Below are 18,171 nucleotides of genomic sequence, written 5' to 3' on the forward strand. Positions count from 1 at the left end.
CAGCTGACATCTACCGATATGAGAGTCATCTAGATTCCGAAACGATACAAACCTATAATGAACCCAACGAGATTGGCGCTCAGGTTTCTTCTCACATTAGTTTAAACTTAAAATTGGGATTTAGAGTTTACGTCAAGCGGGTATAATTTACCCGATCCCTCGTGGCAGGCGATCCATAGTTCACCTTGTCGAGTGTTGGTTTCAGCTATTATTGTTGTGTTGAACTTCTGGGTCAATCTTTTCAGATCACTATTCTTTCTTCTTCAACACAAATAGTAGTTAATTAGCTATGTTTATCAGCGAGTATAATCACCTCTGGACAGGCTTGAGCAACCTTAATGGCTCATGGGGGGATCCCAACATGCTGAATACAAGTCGACCGAGGCAATCCTCGGCTGTTGGGAATATGTCCAAAATGCACATTGCAACGCAAACCAGCACACTGGGTCAGAGTGACATCTCCAATGTCGTGAAACGTAGCCAAGAAAGGAGCTCAGGCCGCCGCAACGACATAGGGTCCGCGCACAGTACACATAACCGATCCAAGGCCATGGAACTGGATGGCGCACTCATGCAAGGAGGCGTTCAGAATCCAATGACTGATGAGGCTCGTTAGCAAGCAATGCAAGTAAGACTATGCAGCGGTGTATTTCAATGTGAGTTCTTACTCTGACCACCCATGGTTTACCACCAAACGTTGACTCTATAGACAAATAGCGAATATATGTGATTATACGATGCAATGACAATTATGAAAGTGGTGCCTGGGCGATCCTAAGCTGCAAGCAAGTATCGTAACTTGGTCATGGATTAGCGGTAGCGGGCGAAGCGTAGGGCGGCAAAGCGGGCTTTCATTCGCGCTCCATATCAATTGAATCACAGGGTATCTGTACCCGGACATAAGACTCTACGACATGACATGTCATAGACTCTAGGTAGGCTAGGGCCCAAGTCGATTACCGGTCAGAACTGAGCGCGGAAAATGCTCCCATTTCCGTATCTTAACGAATCAAGTGGCAGGCTAGTCAGTGACTTAACTGAATGTGAGAAAGGGTGCGTAGCTAACTAACCAAATACCCAATGTATATTGGCATGACTGGTCGTCGTTGTTCACCCAGGCTCCGGGTTCATGGGGAGCATCTCGCGAATCGAGCGAGCATCGCACCACCACAGTCCACACTTATGCGGTATGCTGAAAATCGTGGGTGATGCCCAGGTAGACTGGAAGGTGACTTGTCGCGAGTCAGAAATGAAACTAGTTGCAAAGAGCTGACAAGTATTTGAGCTAAAAAGCAAAATTGTGGCACCACAATCATGTCCAGTACAACATTGGAAAGGTAAGAGAGAGGAGAGAGGAGGGATGTTTCTTTAGAACGCGACAAGTTAGCGAATTTTTGGTATGTTGTTGAAAATATGTACCGGATATAATAAAGCTGCATCATCGAAACACACTCCTGGCATTACAGGCCCGCCGAGGAATTTTGCGAGCCTCCCTCATCTCTATTCCAGGGTGGGCGAACCAAGTTCGTTGGGGATACTCCCGTACCAGATGTGCCAATCAACGCTCTTCCCGTTGATGAAACGGCACGGAACGCAAGACAAAGTAACGGTTGCATTGGCGAGGACCACGCATATCCTGTAGCTATTTAAGTATGGATAGCCCATGGCAAGAATGGTAAACGCGGTGGCGTTGACGCCAATTCTGAGCGCCTAACAGCCAACAAGTATCCGTACCTAAACTTTACCATCAAAGTATGTACCGATCGTAGTTTTAGCAGATGACCATAATAGGACACGACTACATAAGACAAGGACTGCACTGTCTCTTTTTGGACATGTCTATCAGTTCGGCTAGAATGTTTCAGTGTTAGTGCTGCACTCTATGGAGCACTGCTGTACTTTACCATTTCATACATACCTACCTACCCTAGTACCCATTACTGTGAAGCTGGAGGAAATGATCCGTGGACATTCAGATCAGAGACTGGTATCAAGGTCAACCTGGGTGTGACAGTATGGACGCGCGTGACAGATGGCAGTTGACAGCTGCCATCGACTTTTAGTTAGTCCTGTCAGTGGCTTCCAAGCTGAGGCCAGCGAGAGATAACCTTTGGGTTAGCTTTGCTATGCAGGTGCCTTAATTAGACACGAAGGAGCTACTGCGAGATTGAGTTCACATCAGCTTAGCAGGTATTGTCTGCACAGTGACTACCTATTCCAGTGGCGGTTAGTTAGTAGTGATCAGATACCTAGGCAAGTGACCGCGGTAGCTTTTACGAGAGATACAAGTGTTGGTCTTAGCAAGGTAGGGAGGAGATGAGGTCTCCCTTCCCGGTTACCTGGCACACAGACGAGAGTTGAATACAGGAAAGAACAACACATTACGACTCGTCTGTTTATGAAGGGAAGTAATACATAGGCCCTTCTAGCCTTCTGCAATGAGCACACAAGGAAAGGAGCACAGACCTCTTCACTGATTCCTGAGGTAAGAAGTACCTATGACATGTTGGTAGTGGATCTGATCTGTCCTTACGTGGATCTCATCTCTCAATTTTCTTTCCGAGTCATCACCTACTAGATTCAGATCTGTTCTGTGATTAAGCTACCGCCATGATAGTTTGGTTGAATCATTATGCTAACTCTCGAGTGTTTCTGAATGTCAGATGGTAGGTATTTTCGATGATCGACCCGCCTGGGTCCACATATACCCATCTACTACCCATTTTAGGACCCTCGGCCACCTACGGATACCCTACCGTGTCTGCGTGTCTACCTCTAGTACGGTCCTTACAGAACACTCGCCTTGCATCTGCGCCGTCACTTCGTTCTAGGACGTTCAAGATCCTGGACTCGCTACTGCATGCTTAGCGTGCCTACGTACGCAACCTAGGAGATGCAGTCAGTAAGTACATACTTTGTGGTCCAGTGTCATCTTCGCTAACGTTCTGCTTTGCTCCAGCCACTCACCTGTTTTGTGCTTTCCCTTGCGACATACACAGGCATGCTTTATCGTCTGTTCGTACCTGACATTGGTTGTGGTCCGAGAACAAATAGGCTAGAAATGCAAGTGGTCATTTCATGCCCAGGGCAAGCTTCTCTACCAGGTACTGGTTGGAAATTGTCTAATAAGCCTTCCTTATGTACCTTGGTATGTACCTAAGCTCAGGGTTTACCCCCTGCTGTTACCCCTTCCCTTAAATCATTGTCCATAATCAACAACTACCGTTCTTTAATCCATATATCGAATCATATCTCCGGCTCGGGCTTATACAGAGCACCACTTTCAGACTCACTTGACTCGGTTTCGACTTTCCTCACTCAGGTTGCCATCATCACCAAATTCGACAAACTCAGCTCCGCCGGCATTAGTCCTCATCCGACACCTCAAGGCAATATCAACCATATTTAAAGTTCACTCACTTCTGCATGGTGTCCGCCTCAGCCGTCTGAAACCCTTGGCTTCGAGCCATTTTTGTTCGTGGCTGCACTCTGACGGCGTTGCTCATTATACATCTCGTCGCGTCTGGTTCATGAGCAGTGAGTAATTTCACCTCTTCGTCATTCTTGCATCTACCTGCGCTAGACTCGCCTCTTGTCATTATCGGATTGGCCTGTACATGGTGTCCTATCTAGGTACATACAGGTCCTGTTCTGGGCTGTCATATTTCTGCTGCAGGCTTGCTCAGGCTCGGCATAGACCAAATCCGGTTCTCTGTGGGTGTGTGGTGGTAGTCACGACTCGCCCACTTTCGCTTCTCCATATTGTACACCGCAAAACTCCGGTTGCCTACGGCATCTCAATCCTACATCACTATACCTTCCAGGCGCTTACTACACTACAGCGTGTGTCTTATCGCCTCTTTTATTCATTTTTCTTCTTATTTTTTCTTCTTCTTATGCTTGTTGCCATACATTGTTGTGTGCTTATCAACATTCCCAGTAACCCCAGTCTCCCCCGTTGACGTGCCTGTCTCACATAAAGACTTTGATTTATCTCATAGTCAGTAGCGTTTCTTTAGACAGACGGCCTCGTACATTTACTCGATAATTGCGTCTCATGTCACCTTTGGGTACAGTGCCAATCTAGCTGCCACTCCCCTCCATCGCCCACACAGTGGAACCGCCCGCATTCCGTCTTACAGCCGGCTCCCTGGAAGTGGTGGGCGACGTGCTGGGCCCTTCCCGTCTTTTGTCCTTTCTGGCTTGAACCATCCTACTACCTCATTGGACATTGCAGAAGGGCTTGTATGGGGTACCTGGTCTCTATGTAAGTTCACCATCGACGCAAGCGATCTGAGCCGCCACCGACCTCCGCGGAGCTAATAAGTTCGATAGCCAGCACCCTTCTTACCACATTTACAACTCCATAATAGTCCTCTCCGACCCCCACGACATCTATGCTTCTTAAGGTTGTGAGTGCCGCCCATATCTAAACGACCACCAGCGAGCACCCAGATCATGTCGGAAGCCATGCCTCTGCCATACACAACAGTCACGAGCTGGGCCCCGGGCACGTATATCGGTCCTCGAGGCTCAGCACATCCTCAATCCATACCCTCGTATGAACACCAGTATGAACACCAGCTACGCCATCCGGCAAGCTATAACGGCGGTGCACCTGAAAACCGTCGCCCTTCACAAATGCAACCTTCGCAGCACCCAAGGACTGGACATGTCTATCAATTAGCCGACATGCCGAGCTCTATTCCACAACATTCATACCCCCCGCCGCCGCTTGGGGTACACTCCCACTATTCCGCTGGTAATACAGCCGATTATCACAATAGATTGGGCAACGGGCAAGATCAACGCTCGAACCGCCCTTCACTATCGCACTCAGCATCAGGGGAGCAACCATATTCATTGGCAAATGGCCAGCCCATAGCAACAAGCGATGTGCAGCCTGCACATTTTACGGGATATCGGTTCGACCCAAGAGCTACAACTGTCAGTGGACCGCGTGATCTGGCCAGTCCTATGATGTCTCCTACCGAAACACGACCGGATCATATGAGAATATCAGGTCTTGTTGCTCCCGGTAGAAGTAGCGGGGGCCATATACACGGTAGCACACAACCAGATGGCATCTCATACAGCCTTAAAATACGACAGCAACCGGTGGCGGCTAGGTCGTGTGGCTTTGGCGAAAGGGACCGAAGAGTGATTGATCCCCCTCCAATCGTCCAACTTCTTATCGAGGGCCCAGGCCTTTCCAAAGATGAACTTTCCCAACATCTACGATACCCCCATTATGTTATGAGCTGCTGTATCATCGATGAGACAGGTACCCGTGACGCATCTTTCATGCCTGAGGAGTATCGGCAGCAGCGTCGACTTATGGGATCGTTAGTAAGCGGTTCCTTTGTTGGCAAAGATGAGCACGGCGAAGAAGGAACTTTTTTCTGCTTTGGGGATTTATCTTGCAGAACTCCAGGGTCATTTCGACTTAAATTCAGCATGGTCAAAGTCAACCCTGTTCTCGCAGCGGAAGTGAAACGTTTTCCCAATCTTGCTTCAGTACAAAGCGAAGTTTTCACGGTCTACACGGCAAAGGACTTCCCAGGCATGCAAGCGAGCACGAAACTGACTAGGCGGCTCAAAGAGCAAGGATGCCTCATTTCCATTAAGAAAGGGAATGATCGGTCCAAGAATGCTAGAAGCCATGACGATTCAAGTGAGGGAGATCAAGACGAAGTCGAGATGGCGGTGCAAAGCAAGAGACGGCGGCGCTCTACACGACAATAGGTATACGATGTGATATGTGCGGCGTTATTTGATATTATAGGGACAATACATGCCAGGCATACACGATCAAGGCTGGCGCAATATGGCGTTTTCTAAATCAAGGATGCTACCTCTCTGTTTCTATATCTCGTTCCAGAATCAGGAATCCGGTACGCTGGTTAAGCAACGGGTTTACTTTGTACCAGCAAGGCACTTCTTGGATAAAATAATGGTATTATATTTGCTGGCAAAAGTCATGCGCCTTTCGCGTCTACAATGGAAGAAAGGGCTAGTGCCCAGGCGACTGCTTTCTTGACTATGTTCTCTGAACTCTAGTTTCCGAATGAGTGTTTAAGATCCTTACTGAGCTGGCTTTCCTGGGTTACCGAGTCAAATGCAAGAAGGGTTTTGTAGAGAGACTGGAGTACTCATCATTTCAGCTGTCGGTCCAAGTTCTGGGCGAATGATCACCAAAGAAAGCCCTGGAAACAGCTATGACAATAAGACATTGCATCTACATGCCACTCAACAGTCAGCAACCGAAAGTAGCGAGATTCATGGGAGCAAGTTGTCCGCGAGACATTCACCTAGTGATGCGATTGGGTCCAATACGTATAAGCCAGCAGCCTGCAGTGCTTAGGCGTCAGGTTGAAGACAGGCATGAATTCCACGATGCGAAAGGGGAAGGCAAGCTCTTTGGTATATGGGATTACGAAATAGAATTGCATTTCACTACTCCGCTACGAAGGAAAATATGGGGAATAGGCTTTCTTGTTCGTCCACGAACAGATTACATTTAAGACAAAGAGCAAGGTACATAAGTCGTTGGACATGACATGTCAGTATCCTAACTCATACATGCATGTGCAGGACAGAAACCCACTCGATCAGAAGAGGATAAGGTCCACTGGTGGCTTTTATAAGTCAACGGTGCTATTTTCAACCCTCTCAAGCTCCCTGGCCTTGCTCAACAAAGAGGGAGGTAGGGATGCTAGAAACCGGGAGGATATCCTGGTGGTTGGCAACCACAATACTACCCTACTTTAAGTTGATCGGCAACTAACTTAGCGCGGAGATGGGATGCTTTGGCCTAGGAGAAAGGTGGCCTAGCTACCCAGTCAGACAAGCAAGGGTCCCATCTGGTTACACGAGACATAACAAGGCGACGAATCGGCATCCCTCAGAGGCTCTTGGCAACAGTTCTGATTATTCCCATGATACCTACAGTCTCATCACAACTAACCCAATTCAGTATATATCTTGGTCCATTCAAGAGACAAGTGAGCCACTCGAACCGTTCACCCGACCAACGCTCATAAGCGACAACTGACGTTGATAGAAACTGGTACTAGTACGAGGTAAGGGGGCTCAGCAGCCTCGCCTTATTTTTGTCTTCAAGGTATCGGGAAGAAAATGTGGGAGTTGATAATTGTCGATGTTGCTGACCAATTGTAGATCTCGGAGATCTGCAAGTCGTACCGGAATAAGCGATATGCTCTACGTTATTGAAGATCCATCCGTTAACTGCCTGACAACCAAAAGAAGGGGAGTCTTGCGAGTGAATTGCTTTTTGACTCAGGCCGCAGCCCTCGGCCGATTGCGGAGAATGACTGAGCCGAAATGTGAAAGATCATATCATATTCATACTGCAACATTCCAATCCTTTCTACACTGATTGGTGCACGAGCGACATACAAATACAAGGAATCCGATCGATCTACTACAACTTTCTGAGCTATTCTGGCTATTTGACATGCTAATAAACAAGGCTCTGTATAAGTTGAGATACTCTGAGATGTATTGGAGTTAAAGAATCTTCCATGCTGCTGGCATCTTGATAGTCTCTACTCATGCCCTTCACAGACCTTGCAAAAGAAACTCCTTTCTATTTTGGAAAAAAGGAGTGACAGCCTACTGGAACTTTACAGGTACAGGAGGGGTTGTTAACCCCATCTGGCCTCAAAGACCGGAAATGGCGTTCAACTAACAAGGGAAAGTCAGTTCTCCTTGAATCCGCATGACCAAGTCGCATGTCTCCGTAGAAAGGCATATTTCATAATAAGCCCGATTGGCATGTCGTACGATCGTCTCTTTCCAAAGTCGTTTTTCCAGACCAGACTGCAACTTTAATTTGCTTCTTGGCGCGAAGCGCTATTTTACTGCACTCTTCTATACTTGAACAGGAAGTAAATATACATATATCTCCAATATTGTGTCAGAAATGAGGATCTCCCAGAAAGATTTACTAGTTATGACTGCATGTGCATCACACAAGAGTATATCCCCGTGCATTGAATCGTGGGGCAAGATGTCGGATACGGCATCAAGAAGGCTTCTGTGGCTTGTATGCGCGTTGAGTGATATGCACATGCATACAGATATGCAGGAAACTTGATACGTGCACTTTAGTGGTCCAATTATGTCTCGGTCCAAGTCAAACCATGCATATAAGGGCTCTGGGTGCTGTTCTGGGTGTGAATGTCTTGGCTTGTTGGTGGCGTCGTTACTATCGCTTACCTAGCCGACATGGGCTCTAAGAAACACCAAGGGCCTCATGTGTGATGATGCGAGGATGAGGAATACGGGAAGAAGGTGATTTCAATTCATTGCTATGTTGTCTTGTTTTCCAAGACATTTATGCATAATGGTGAGCATGAGATACAAGAAGCAATCACCCTGGAAGGGCCTCACTGAGAGACATGCTCGGAGAAACGGAAGAAGTGATCGACGTAGCTACAACAAAACACACTTAATAGAGCTATAGGTATGACTAAAGTGGTCGAGTGCAGCCAACGTCCTCGACATGAGTGCTCGGCGGTTTGATGCGGGTTTCATTCAGCACACTTGATGCCAAGTTTGTGATCAGGGACATGTTCTCAATCCATGGTAGTTGCCACTGCGTTCTATGTGTCATAGAAAGTTCCAGTGTACAGATCCGACATTTCTTAACAGCTCTCGAGACTCGTTCATAATTCAAAAACGGATATACCTAGACGCTCGTCAAAGAACTCGGAGTATTGCTTGTACCGTGTTTCCAATCAAGAATCAAGACGCGTTGCATCTATCTGTATATATTCTCTCATCTTCCATAACAGTGGAAAAACATCAATGGATGTTATGTGACATTTACTCATGGTCCCGCGATCTATCTTGCTGGATATCTTATGGTCTAGGATTTTCAAAAAAGTTAACTACATAAACAAACCACCATAACTTACCAAGTAACTTTAATGATTGACCGTGTTATGATTTGTTCGATGAATTCTCCTCGATATATTGTTTGAGTCTACTATCCTACCATATGGTTCAATGTTCGTGGGATTTGAGCGATGAGAGAGTCTATGACCTAGCTTCATTCTTACTCATAATAAAGATCAGGAATGAGATTTATCTATAAAGGGAGTATTTCATTGAACTTTGATCTTTATTATATCATCACAATTGTTATCATGATGGGTTTTATCTAAAGTACCTAGAGATGATTGAAAACATAGTGGCTGTTGAGACACATACTTCAACAAGTTTCAATGCAAAGGTTCAAGTCCATAGGTTTCAAGCTTAATACATCAGTTGTATTATGCTCACATGGTTCCACAAGTCCCAATACATGAGATATAGAGCTCTGAGTCCTGAAATTACACTTGCTGTGCTTCAGTTCAAACCGATTGTCGTCAACTCCGCTAACTCAAGCAAATCTCAGTAAGACACATACATAATGGTTACAGACTATGATGGACATGTTATGTACAGTCGTACTATGGATACCACAAGGAACTGTGATCACCCGTAACGAAAAAAATGAAGAATCATAAGTATTTCTGTGCAGTTCGTTCTAGACGATGTCATTAACATCTGCAGCAGACCGGGCAAAGAACACGCAAACTCATCGCCGCAACATATATATTCTCAGTGGATCACTAACAAAGTAGTTACAGCTTCTGACAACTTGTGTTTCCCATATCATCCTCTAATTTCTCTGTATGAACTGAATACCAGGACACATGTTGTCAAACGTCCCCACGTCAACCACTTACCCTGCAGATAGATACATATTTCGCCAACATAGAGAACACTGCATTCGTCAAAGAAGTGTAGGAATTGGAGCACGGGTAGTTGCATTTAGTATCCCGGCACGTGTGGTTTTGGTACAACGCGACTGCATGAAATGACGGTGAGTCCACGGCTACAATTGCCATCTAGGCACTAGGTCTGATCGTATCTGGCCGAACAAACACATGAAAATAGACACGAGCGGGTTCCGGCAGCTTGCATGAGCGGTGGGGGTAATCAATCGGAGGGAGATGCGGTATGCCGATGATATAAGAGCGGGTGAGTGCTTGATCGAAGCTATCGTCACCTAAGGATGGACAATGCGCATGACCACGCATTGATCACTGAAGGGAGTTACCCGGTCTTGAGCTGGCTGGCTTGCATGGATAAGTATATGAAGAACTTGATACGATACTGTAAGTTGCGGGCGAAACGAGGTTGTGTAGCTTAAAACCTGGTCGTACTTCTCACGGTTCATTTATAGACAGAACAGCATTTATATGTTCAATAGGAACGGTGGTGCAGACATTAGCCAACGGCTATCAAGTATGCGATTGCAAAGCAAGTGACGAAGGTCCGCATGGCTATTTAAGAATGGTGCGTGCTAGAATGGGAGAATAGAGACTACACATATGGACGTTGGCTCGTATCTGCAACAAAGCAGAGCTTGTGGAACTTGCCAGTTCAGATTATATATTGGCCTCAGATTTAGTGGCACAATATTCTTCAAATACAGTGAAAGATAAATAATGACCCTCGGAAGTTCTCACTTCCTTCAGACTCTAACATATTTGATTCGAGGGTGACGGTATTTATGATCATAGAGAATGGGAACATGGGAAAGCGTAACTGGACTAATTCGTTTTTATAACAATGCCTGTAATTAGTGGAAGCTGAAACTTTAGAGAAATATTGAGTTCATCCCATGAATGAATGGTGGTAGCTGAGACGGCATAACTGCTGGTATTATTTCAAGGATATCAACATCCATTGACGGTAGCGATGGTTTCTCAAGTCGGGTACAGAGTACATGGAGAAGATAAAAACCAGAAGCTCGGGCCATGATACATGGTTAACTTAGGACATTAACATGATGAAGATGTTTTATTGAAACAATAACAAGAACATCAGTAATTGCTGAATAAAGCTGAAGCTGACGTTGTTAGTCTTTGTCAGAGTAAAGCACGGATAGAAGCCACTGACATGGAAGAACAGAAAGAAAAGTTGGTTGGAATTGACTGGTCAAGGGGTCGCTTGCTAGCGTGTTTCAGCACTTTTACGGTATTTCCTGCGAGTTTGCGAGTCGCCAAAGCCACGCGATATTATAAGTTTAATTAGAATAGCTTTTCCTCCTGACTACAGAGAACTATGTGAGTACTATTGAAAGGTAGTCGAGGTTAGGATTTGGAATTCAACAGAGTAGTCGAGGTTTGACAAGTTAGAGAGGAAGGATTTGTTGTTTGTTTGTTTGAAACACCCGCGCAGTTCAAGATGGTACAAGGACAAGGATCAGAGTCTGACATTTTCAATGTGACATGTCAATGCTGACGATGTCAACAGAGACAGACTAGAATGGTATACATATGAGTTGACTCTAAACGGATGTTGACAGTTTGGAAACTGACTTAAGCAACAACAGGCTTAGGTTGATCCCCTTTGTTGATCTCTTTAGAAAACCATCCTATCCCGATCATTCAGATTAACTTCAGCCCTTCACCAGTACCGACTGCTACATACGCCTAACCCAACCCCTGCTACACCAAAAAGACCCCTGCTGTTTCAGGCCATGTCACGATCTGCAGGCACTTTACCCTAGATGGTGACCCTGTAATCTGTATCTGTTGCGGGGCCGCCGGGTTTTCTTTGTTCAGAGTTCAACGTCTTTTTGTTCCATTCGCTTCGTTCGTTCGTTCGTTCATTCTTTCTTCCTTTCCTTCTTCTCTGGCCGGGGTGTTCTTTGTGCAAGACAAGCAACGATGATGGTGCAACCTACATGGTACAGCATCACGATCGTCCTGAGCAGAAGAACAAGTGTGGCACCAGAGATGAGGCGCAACTGCGGCCTTAACTGATTTTTATCTCCAACGCTCAAGAATGACTGGCGGTTTGGATAACCGGTGTGACTGCCAGCGCATCTCTCTATCTGCTGTGCTCTCGGGCGGGCCTTGACAAACTCTGGGCACGCACGCACTGCAATGTCAGCTGTTACCACGAATAGCCTCAACTGAACTAGGGATCCCTTTTCTCCTTGACCCTCAACTAGAGCGCTATAATCCCTGTCGGAAAACCCCTGGTTCATCCAGTAGCTTGGGCGGTAACTGTAGCGGCTGTGGCCGAGGACAAGGCAACCCGGTTTTTGAATGCAGGTACGCTTCGAGGCCCGCAAGAAAGAAGAAAGAATGGCCAATGATGAGGGCCAATGCCCAATAATGTTGCTGAGTTTTACCGCTTAGTCTTGTCGTTCGTTTCATGTGTATTACTCTCTCTCCCCATTCATTTATCAGTTAGTTGTTATAAATATTCAGGAACAGAGTCGATGAGGAATTGGCCTCCCTCCTTTTAGCCATGTGGTGAGATGTGGCGCCAATATTGTAGCCAATCCTCTTTCATAGTCTTGCTGCACTAGAGACTTTTTGTAACTATGTAGATATGTTTGAAAACGCCTTGGGCTGGCGGTTGAGGGATTGGACTGCCCCTGAATGGGTTGAGCTAAGCCAAGCCAAGCCTTCAACAGTGGAGCGTTAGAGGCTCCATCGTCAGTATCCTTTGATCAAATGGATTTCATGGTTGAAGCCAAGATTTCTAAATCAACGTCCATGCACTCGCGCGTTGGATTGGTCCCGCCCGCTGACAGGCCTAGCATCAAGTGCTTCGCAGTGGTCTCGCAGTGGCAGACCAACTGTCAACCTATGGAGCGCTGTCCTGGATGCGCTTTTAGGTACCCCTACCCCTGTTCGCACACAAAGAACCTTCCACCTCTAATCCTCGTCCAACATGCGGATACTTCTTCTTCTTGAATCCCCTCCACACACTCCTTTTGTTTTCTACTTTTCTTCTCTCTTCGTCCTCGTACACTGTCACTGAACTGCTGGGCACGTCCTCTCTTTTTTCATTTTTTTTCAACACTCACTCACACATTCATTCATAACTGTATCTGCAGCGCAGTTTCAGGCACTTTCGCTTCCCTGAGCTGTTGTTACCCTCATTCTTTTCGACTCTAACCTCGTCCGCTTTGAATCACACCACGCACATCAACGGCAGTGATTGAACGAGTCTGGACGGTTGCGAAACGAAACATTCATTCTAGGTTATCACAGGTGTTCCGGTATCACCTGCGTGCTTCCCTCCCCCGCCTTACACTGGTTCTCCTCTCTTCCGCTTCTTCTTGAAGAATTAGCAAGTTTCCGCTTTCCAGTGCTCAGAGTCCTAGAGACTTTTTCTTCGCCAGCTCTTCAACTATCTTTCACACAACACTTTATTTAAAGTGACTACTTGAATATCATCCATCGAATATCACAAACATCATCAAAAATGAAGTCCACTTTCGTTGCTGCCGCCGCGCTTCTCGCCGGTGCTGCTTCCGCCGCCAAGGAGGAGGGTACTTTCGCTGTCTTGCGCTTCACCAACAAGCAGCTCACCAGAGGTCGCATGGATCCCATTCTCTTCCCTGGAGAGACCTCTACTCACGTTCACAACGTCATGGGTGGAAGCGGTTTCAGCACCAGCGCCACTGGAAAGGATCTCATGGAGTCAAAGTGCAGTAACGCCATGATCAAGGGTGACAACAGTGCCTACTGGTTCCCCAGTCTCTACTTCCAAGATCCCAAGTCTGGAAAGTTTGAGGACGTTGAGTTCGATTACTTCAACGCCTACTACTTGTAAGTATAATTTCCCCAGTGTTTCGTCAATCTGCGACAAGCCCCTCTCCCATGTCTCACCTTATCTCACTCTGCCATTCTTTGCGCACATCACTAATGTCCCCACCAGCTTCGAGAAGACCCATGATGAGATCAAGCCTTTCCCTGCCGGTCTGCAGATTGTTGCTGGTGATGCCATGACCCGTACCATGCCCAAGGCTGGTGCCAAGCCCAACCTTGACCCTTCCAAGGGTCCTGTCAATGCCGCCAGAATGACCTGCCCTCGCGCCAACAACGATTACTCTACCCCCTCTTGGGATGCCAAATCGGACGGTACCACAGCTGGTGTTGGTGACCCCATCACCAAGAACGAGGGTGTCGGATTCCCTGACCGAACCTGTGACGGCACCTTCTCTCCTCTCCGAGCTGATGTTCATTTCCCTTCCTGCTACAACCCCGAGGCTGGCCTTACCAACTTCAAGAACAACATGGCCTACCCCGAGGACAACGATGGCTACCTTGACTGCCCCAAGGGCTGGATCCACGTCCCTCATCTCTTCTACGAGGCCTACTGGAACACTAACAAATTCCAGGGCCGCTGGACTGAGGGAGAGGGCAAGCAGCCCTTTGTTTTCTCCAACGGTGACGTTACTGGTTACAGCAGCCACGCTGACTTCATGGCTGGTTGGGACGAGAAGCTCCTGAAGCACATCATTGATACTTGCAACGCCGGTACTCTGGGTATGGATAACTGCCCCGGTCTTTTCTATGGTCTCAACAAGGACGACTGCACAATCGAGTCTGAGATTGATGAGAAGACCACCGGTACCTTGGACAAGCTGCCCGGAAACAACCCCCTCAGTGGTTTCTCCTACGGCGATGCTCCCTCTATGCCCAACAAGGGTGACGACGACGAGAAGCCCAGCAAGCCTTCCGCTGAGCCTTCCGCTGAGCCTTCCGCTGAGCCTTCCGTCAAGCCTTCTGCTACCAAGTCGGCTCCCAAGGACAAATCTACCGCTGTTGAGGCGCCTCAGTACACTAAGCCCGCCGAGGAGCCCACCGTCGCCATTCCCAAGCCTACTTTGCCTTCTGTCCCCGAAATTGTGTCCGATGCCGCTGCCGAGGCTACTAGCGTTCTCGCCAACGCCCCCAAGCCAACCGAAATCTTCGGCAAGCCTGATCAACCCAAGAAGTGCAAGTCCACCCGCGTCCATACCGTCTGGAACACTGTCACTGTCACTCAGACAGCCAGCGTTCCTGCTCAGACTGAGGACGCTGCTGCTGCTCCTGCTTACAAGAGGGATCCCGTTCGACGACATGCCCACCAGCATGGCAACGGATTCAACAACTTCCGTCGCCGCAGCCACCGTCACTAAACTCTGCATTCTCACCAGAGTACCTCGACTGCTGATATGATAACATGTATAGCAGCCCAGGTGGCCAAAGCTTTTTATCACATTTCGTTTACAACGATGCATTTATTAAAACGCATCTTGTATAAGAGGGGTGTCCCAGTGACCCCCTTTTGCTTTGGACTGGAGAATATAGGGACGGCGATTTCACGGCAAGGCATTTGTTTTTTTATCAATTCGAGTTTGCGTGGTGCAATGGAATTTGGGAAGTTGAGGGGAGGAAAATGGTTGGATGATTCGATTCGATTCGCTTCTTAACATGTATATTTATCGAGGACATACCTTGCCTGACAAGGACCCGATTGCGCTAGGCGCAACTTCTTTCGCCCATTATGAATCAAGGGCAGATACCCATTTCATACAAAGCGACCGGCTCAAACATATACAAGTGAATCAAACTTAACATTTGACTGCGATTGACATAGTGTTGACCTGTTGTACATTTGTCATGGACTGCCTCAATGACAGTTTTTCTTCAGCAATATCAGTTCAAGGCGATCTTGTAGACGTGTAGAATGCACTCAAACGTAAGAAGTGTATTGTGACAACACAAACCAGAATTTAGAAGTCAACACAATTTATCTTAATGACATACCAGGTAAAGCGGATTTCTGTGGTTTTTGACAAGACTTTGTCATGAAGTTCGATCAATACCAGGCGGGAGCGACTTACACGATCTTGCCGTCGGCTAAGCTCCGGTTAAACCACTATACCAGCCAATTCTCACTTTAATTTTCTTCTTCATCTTCATCTTCAACTCATTCGACAACATCTCAAATCGCCTCAAATATGTCTCTTTATCATGAGGCGGCTGAGATTCTGACAGGGTCTTCATCTGAAGGCGGAAGTCTGAAGTCCCGTGTTTTTAAAAAGAAGGGCCTCAAGTCTGCTCCTAACCAGGTCTATGCCTTAGTCCTGGAGAGCTGCAAATGGAGTCCCATCCTGAAAGAAGTGATCGAGAAATCAGAGCTTCTCAAATTGGAGAGAAAGGTTTGAGCCTTGATTATTTACTATAAGTTAAAAATGTATGCTAATTATGAATCAAGCTCACACCAACGTTGTCGTTACTTCTTGTCCATGACCTCCTGCTAGCAAAGAAGGGAATTGCGCTTCCACAAAGCCATGGCCTACGTGCATCTATCGAGAGACACAAAGCGCGCATCAGCTCAGAATTCAAGCTTGGGCGGCTTCGCAGAAAGATGCCTACAATTGAGGCTCTAAAAGAGCAAGTTGAGAGGGACTGTGCAGGAGAGGAAGCAAACTACCCTCGATGGGTTCGCGTCAACGCTGTGAAGAGCACATTGGAGGAACAGCTTGAGACCACTTTCTCCAAGTACACCAGGGCGACATCGATTAAGGAGGTTGTCACCAATGCTGGAAAACTCATCTACATCGACCCTCACGTGCCGAATCTCGTGGCAATCACTGCAGGGATCGATCTCACCAAAACAGAAGCCTATACCTCTGGCAAAATCATTCTTCAAGACAAAGCATCCTGTTTCCCGGCCTATCTCTTGGATCCGAGGGCAGAAGATGGAGACCTGATCGACGCGTGCTCCGCCCCTGGCAACAAGACAACACATCTGGCAGCTATTGTCAAGGAACATACGCCCGAATTCGATTCGCCCAAGCAAACCATTTATGCATTTGAGAAAGATCCCAGAAGAGCGCAGGTACTTCACAAAATGGTCAAAATCGCTGGTTCGGATTCTGTCACGAAGATTGGATTTGGCCAAGACTTCATGCAAGTGAAACCCACAGCGGATAACTACAAGTCAGTTGGAGCATTGCTTTTGGATCCTAGTTGCTCAGGGAGCGGAATCGTTGGGCGAGATTCGATGCCGGAACTTCATTTGCCAGACCCTTACAGCGGCAACGGAAAAACGCCACCAACAAAACCAAACAACCGCAAAAGGAAACACGAGAAGGTCGAGCCAGCCCCTGAGAGCGTCATGATAGACGACGATGGAAACGAAACAGCGATCAAATCAGAGAAGGATCTGGAAGCACGCCTTGAGGCTTTGTCATCCTTCCAGTTGGTTCTTCTGTTACATGCTTTCCGGTTCCCATCAGCAAAGAAGATCACATACTCGACTTGTTCTATCCATACGCAAGAGAACGAGCGTGTCGTCATGAGGGCTCTCGAATCCGACATTGCCAAACGAAGAGGTTGGCGTATTCTTCTACGAAAGGACCAGGTTTCTGGCATGAGAGAGTGGCCGGTTCGAGGGCTACCCGAAGCATGCGAGGGCAACGAAGAGATAGCAGAAGGCTGCATTCGCTCTTACAAGGATGATGGACAAGGCGTGATGGGATTCTTCGTCGCTGGGTTTGTCCGATCTGGCGAACAAGATGACGCCCCTGCTGATGACGAGGGTCCTTATGTGCGAGATGACAACGGCGCTATCGTTCGTGACGTTGTTGGTATGCCTACGTTGAAGTCAACAGGCGAGACCGTTTCTCTGACTACAAGAGATGAAAAGAAAAACACCAAGAATAATAAGAGCAGCGAAGAGGAGGAATCTGAAAGCGAGAGTGATAGCAGTGAGGACGATGAATGGGGCGGTTTCGATGATTAAATTGAGATGCTAGCGAGAGTCACGAACTACAATACCGATAATTAGAAGAACATCAATTTGAGGGTCACTAAATAGTACAATATAGGATGAAGGACCAATTCTTACGATTTGGAAGGATTATGAACCGCGGGTCCATCAACATGGGATGAACAATTGTTTGATATGGTGATTCATGCAATACAACGTGCTTGACGCACCGGTAGGGCCAACCATGCGAGTGATCGGTCAGCTTAATGGAGTTGAGTCCTATGATGCCTATCATATATAGTACATTCAGGGGATATAAGTTGACGAGAACGGTAAAGGATACTAATGCCTCGACTTCGTGATGATGATTTGCAAGTGTACTGATCCCTATCACTCGTTCAACGTCACCGTCACCTCCTCAGAGTATTAAAAGATTAAAAAAATTGCCACAAGGAACGTAAGAGACGGAATTAGTAGATCATTTTATGCTGCTTAGATCATACTTAGGCTATTTAGATGACGATGGGACTATCAAATCTTTGGCAGGCAGATATAAATGCGATATCGAGTCTTGGTATCTTT

General features: G+C 47.0%; 5 protein-coding genes across 5 annotated transcripts; 4 read left to right on the top strand and 1 right to left on the bottom strand.

Annotated features, from left to right (window-relative positions):
* Positions 1-289: 289 nt before the first annotated feature.
* On the top strand, positions 290-616 carry FPOAC1_010512 (uncharacterized protein; the record flags this gene model as incomplete). The annotated part of the gene is made up of 1 exon (XM_044854901.1): positions 290-616. The coding sequence occupies one exon, from the start codon at positions 290-292 to the stop codon at positions 614-616; it is 327 nt and encodes a 108-aa protein (XP_044702214.1).
* Positions 617-1,110: 494 nt separating this feature from the next.
* Positions 1,111-1,439, bottom strand: FPOAC1_010513 (uncharacterized protein; the record flags this gene model as incomplete). Its single annotated transcript, XM_044854902.1, has 2 exons — positions 1,111-1,366; positions 1,420-1,439. 2 exons carry the CDS (start codon positions 1,437-1,439, stop codon positions 1,111-1,113), a joined length of 276 nt encoding a protein of 91 aa, XP_044702215.1.
* A 3,202-nt stretch (positions 1,440-4,641) lies between these two features.
* FPOAC1_010514 (uncharacterized protein) lies at positions 4,642-5,745 on the top strand (the record flags this gene model as incomplete). The annotated part of the gene is made up of 1 exon (XM_044854903.1): positions 4,642-5,745. One exon carries the CDS (start codon positions 4,642-4,644, stop codon positions 5,743-5,745), a length of 1,104 nt encoding a protein of 367 aa, XP_044702216.1.
* Positions 5,746-13,305: 7,560 nt separating this feature from the next.
* FPOAC1_010515 (uncharacterized protein) lies at positions 13,306-15,007 on the top strand (the record flags this gene model as incomplete). Its single annotated transcript, XM_044854904.1, has 2 exons — positions 13,306-13,652; positions 13,762-15,007. The coding sequence occupies 2 exons, from the start codon at positions 13,306-13,308 to the stop codon at positions 15,005-15,007; spliced, it is 1,593 nt and encodes a 530-aa protein (XP_044702217.1).
* An 825-nt stretch (positions 15,008-15,832) lies between these two features.
* Positions 15,833-17,622, top strand: FPOAC1_010516 (uncharacterized protein; the record flags this gene model as incomplete). Its single annotated transcript, XM_044854905.1, has 2 exons — positions 15,833-16,033; positions 16,090-17,622. 2 exons carry the CDS (start codon positions 15,833-15,835, stop codon positions 17,620-17,622), a joined length of 1,734 nt encoding a protein of 577 aa, XP_044702218.1.
* Between the last annotated feature and the right edge of the window lie 549 nt (positions 17,623-18,171).

This window comes from Fusarium poae, chromosome 4 (assembly GCF_019609905.1).
Source record: "Fusarium poae strain DAOMC 252244 chromosome 4, whole genome shotgun sequence".
In the NCBI taxonomy this organism is placed as follows: Eukaryota; Fungi; Ascomycota; class Sordariomycetes; order Hypocreales; family Nectriaceae; genus Fusarium; species Fusarium poae.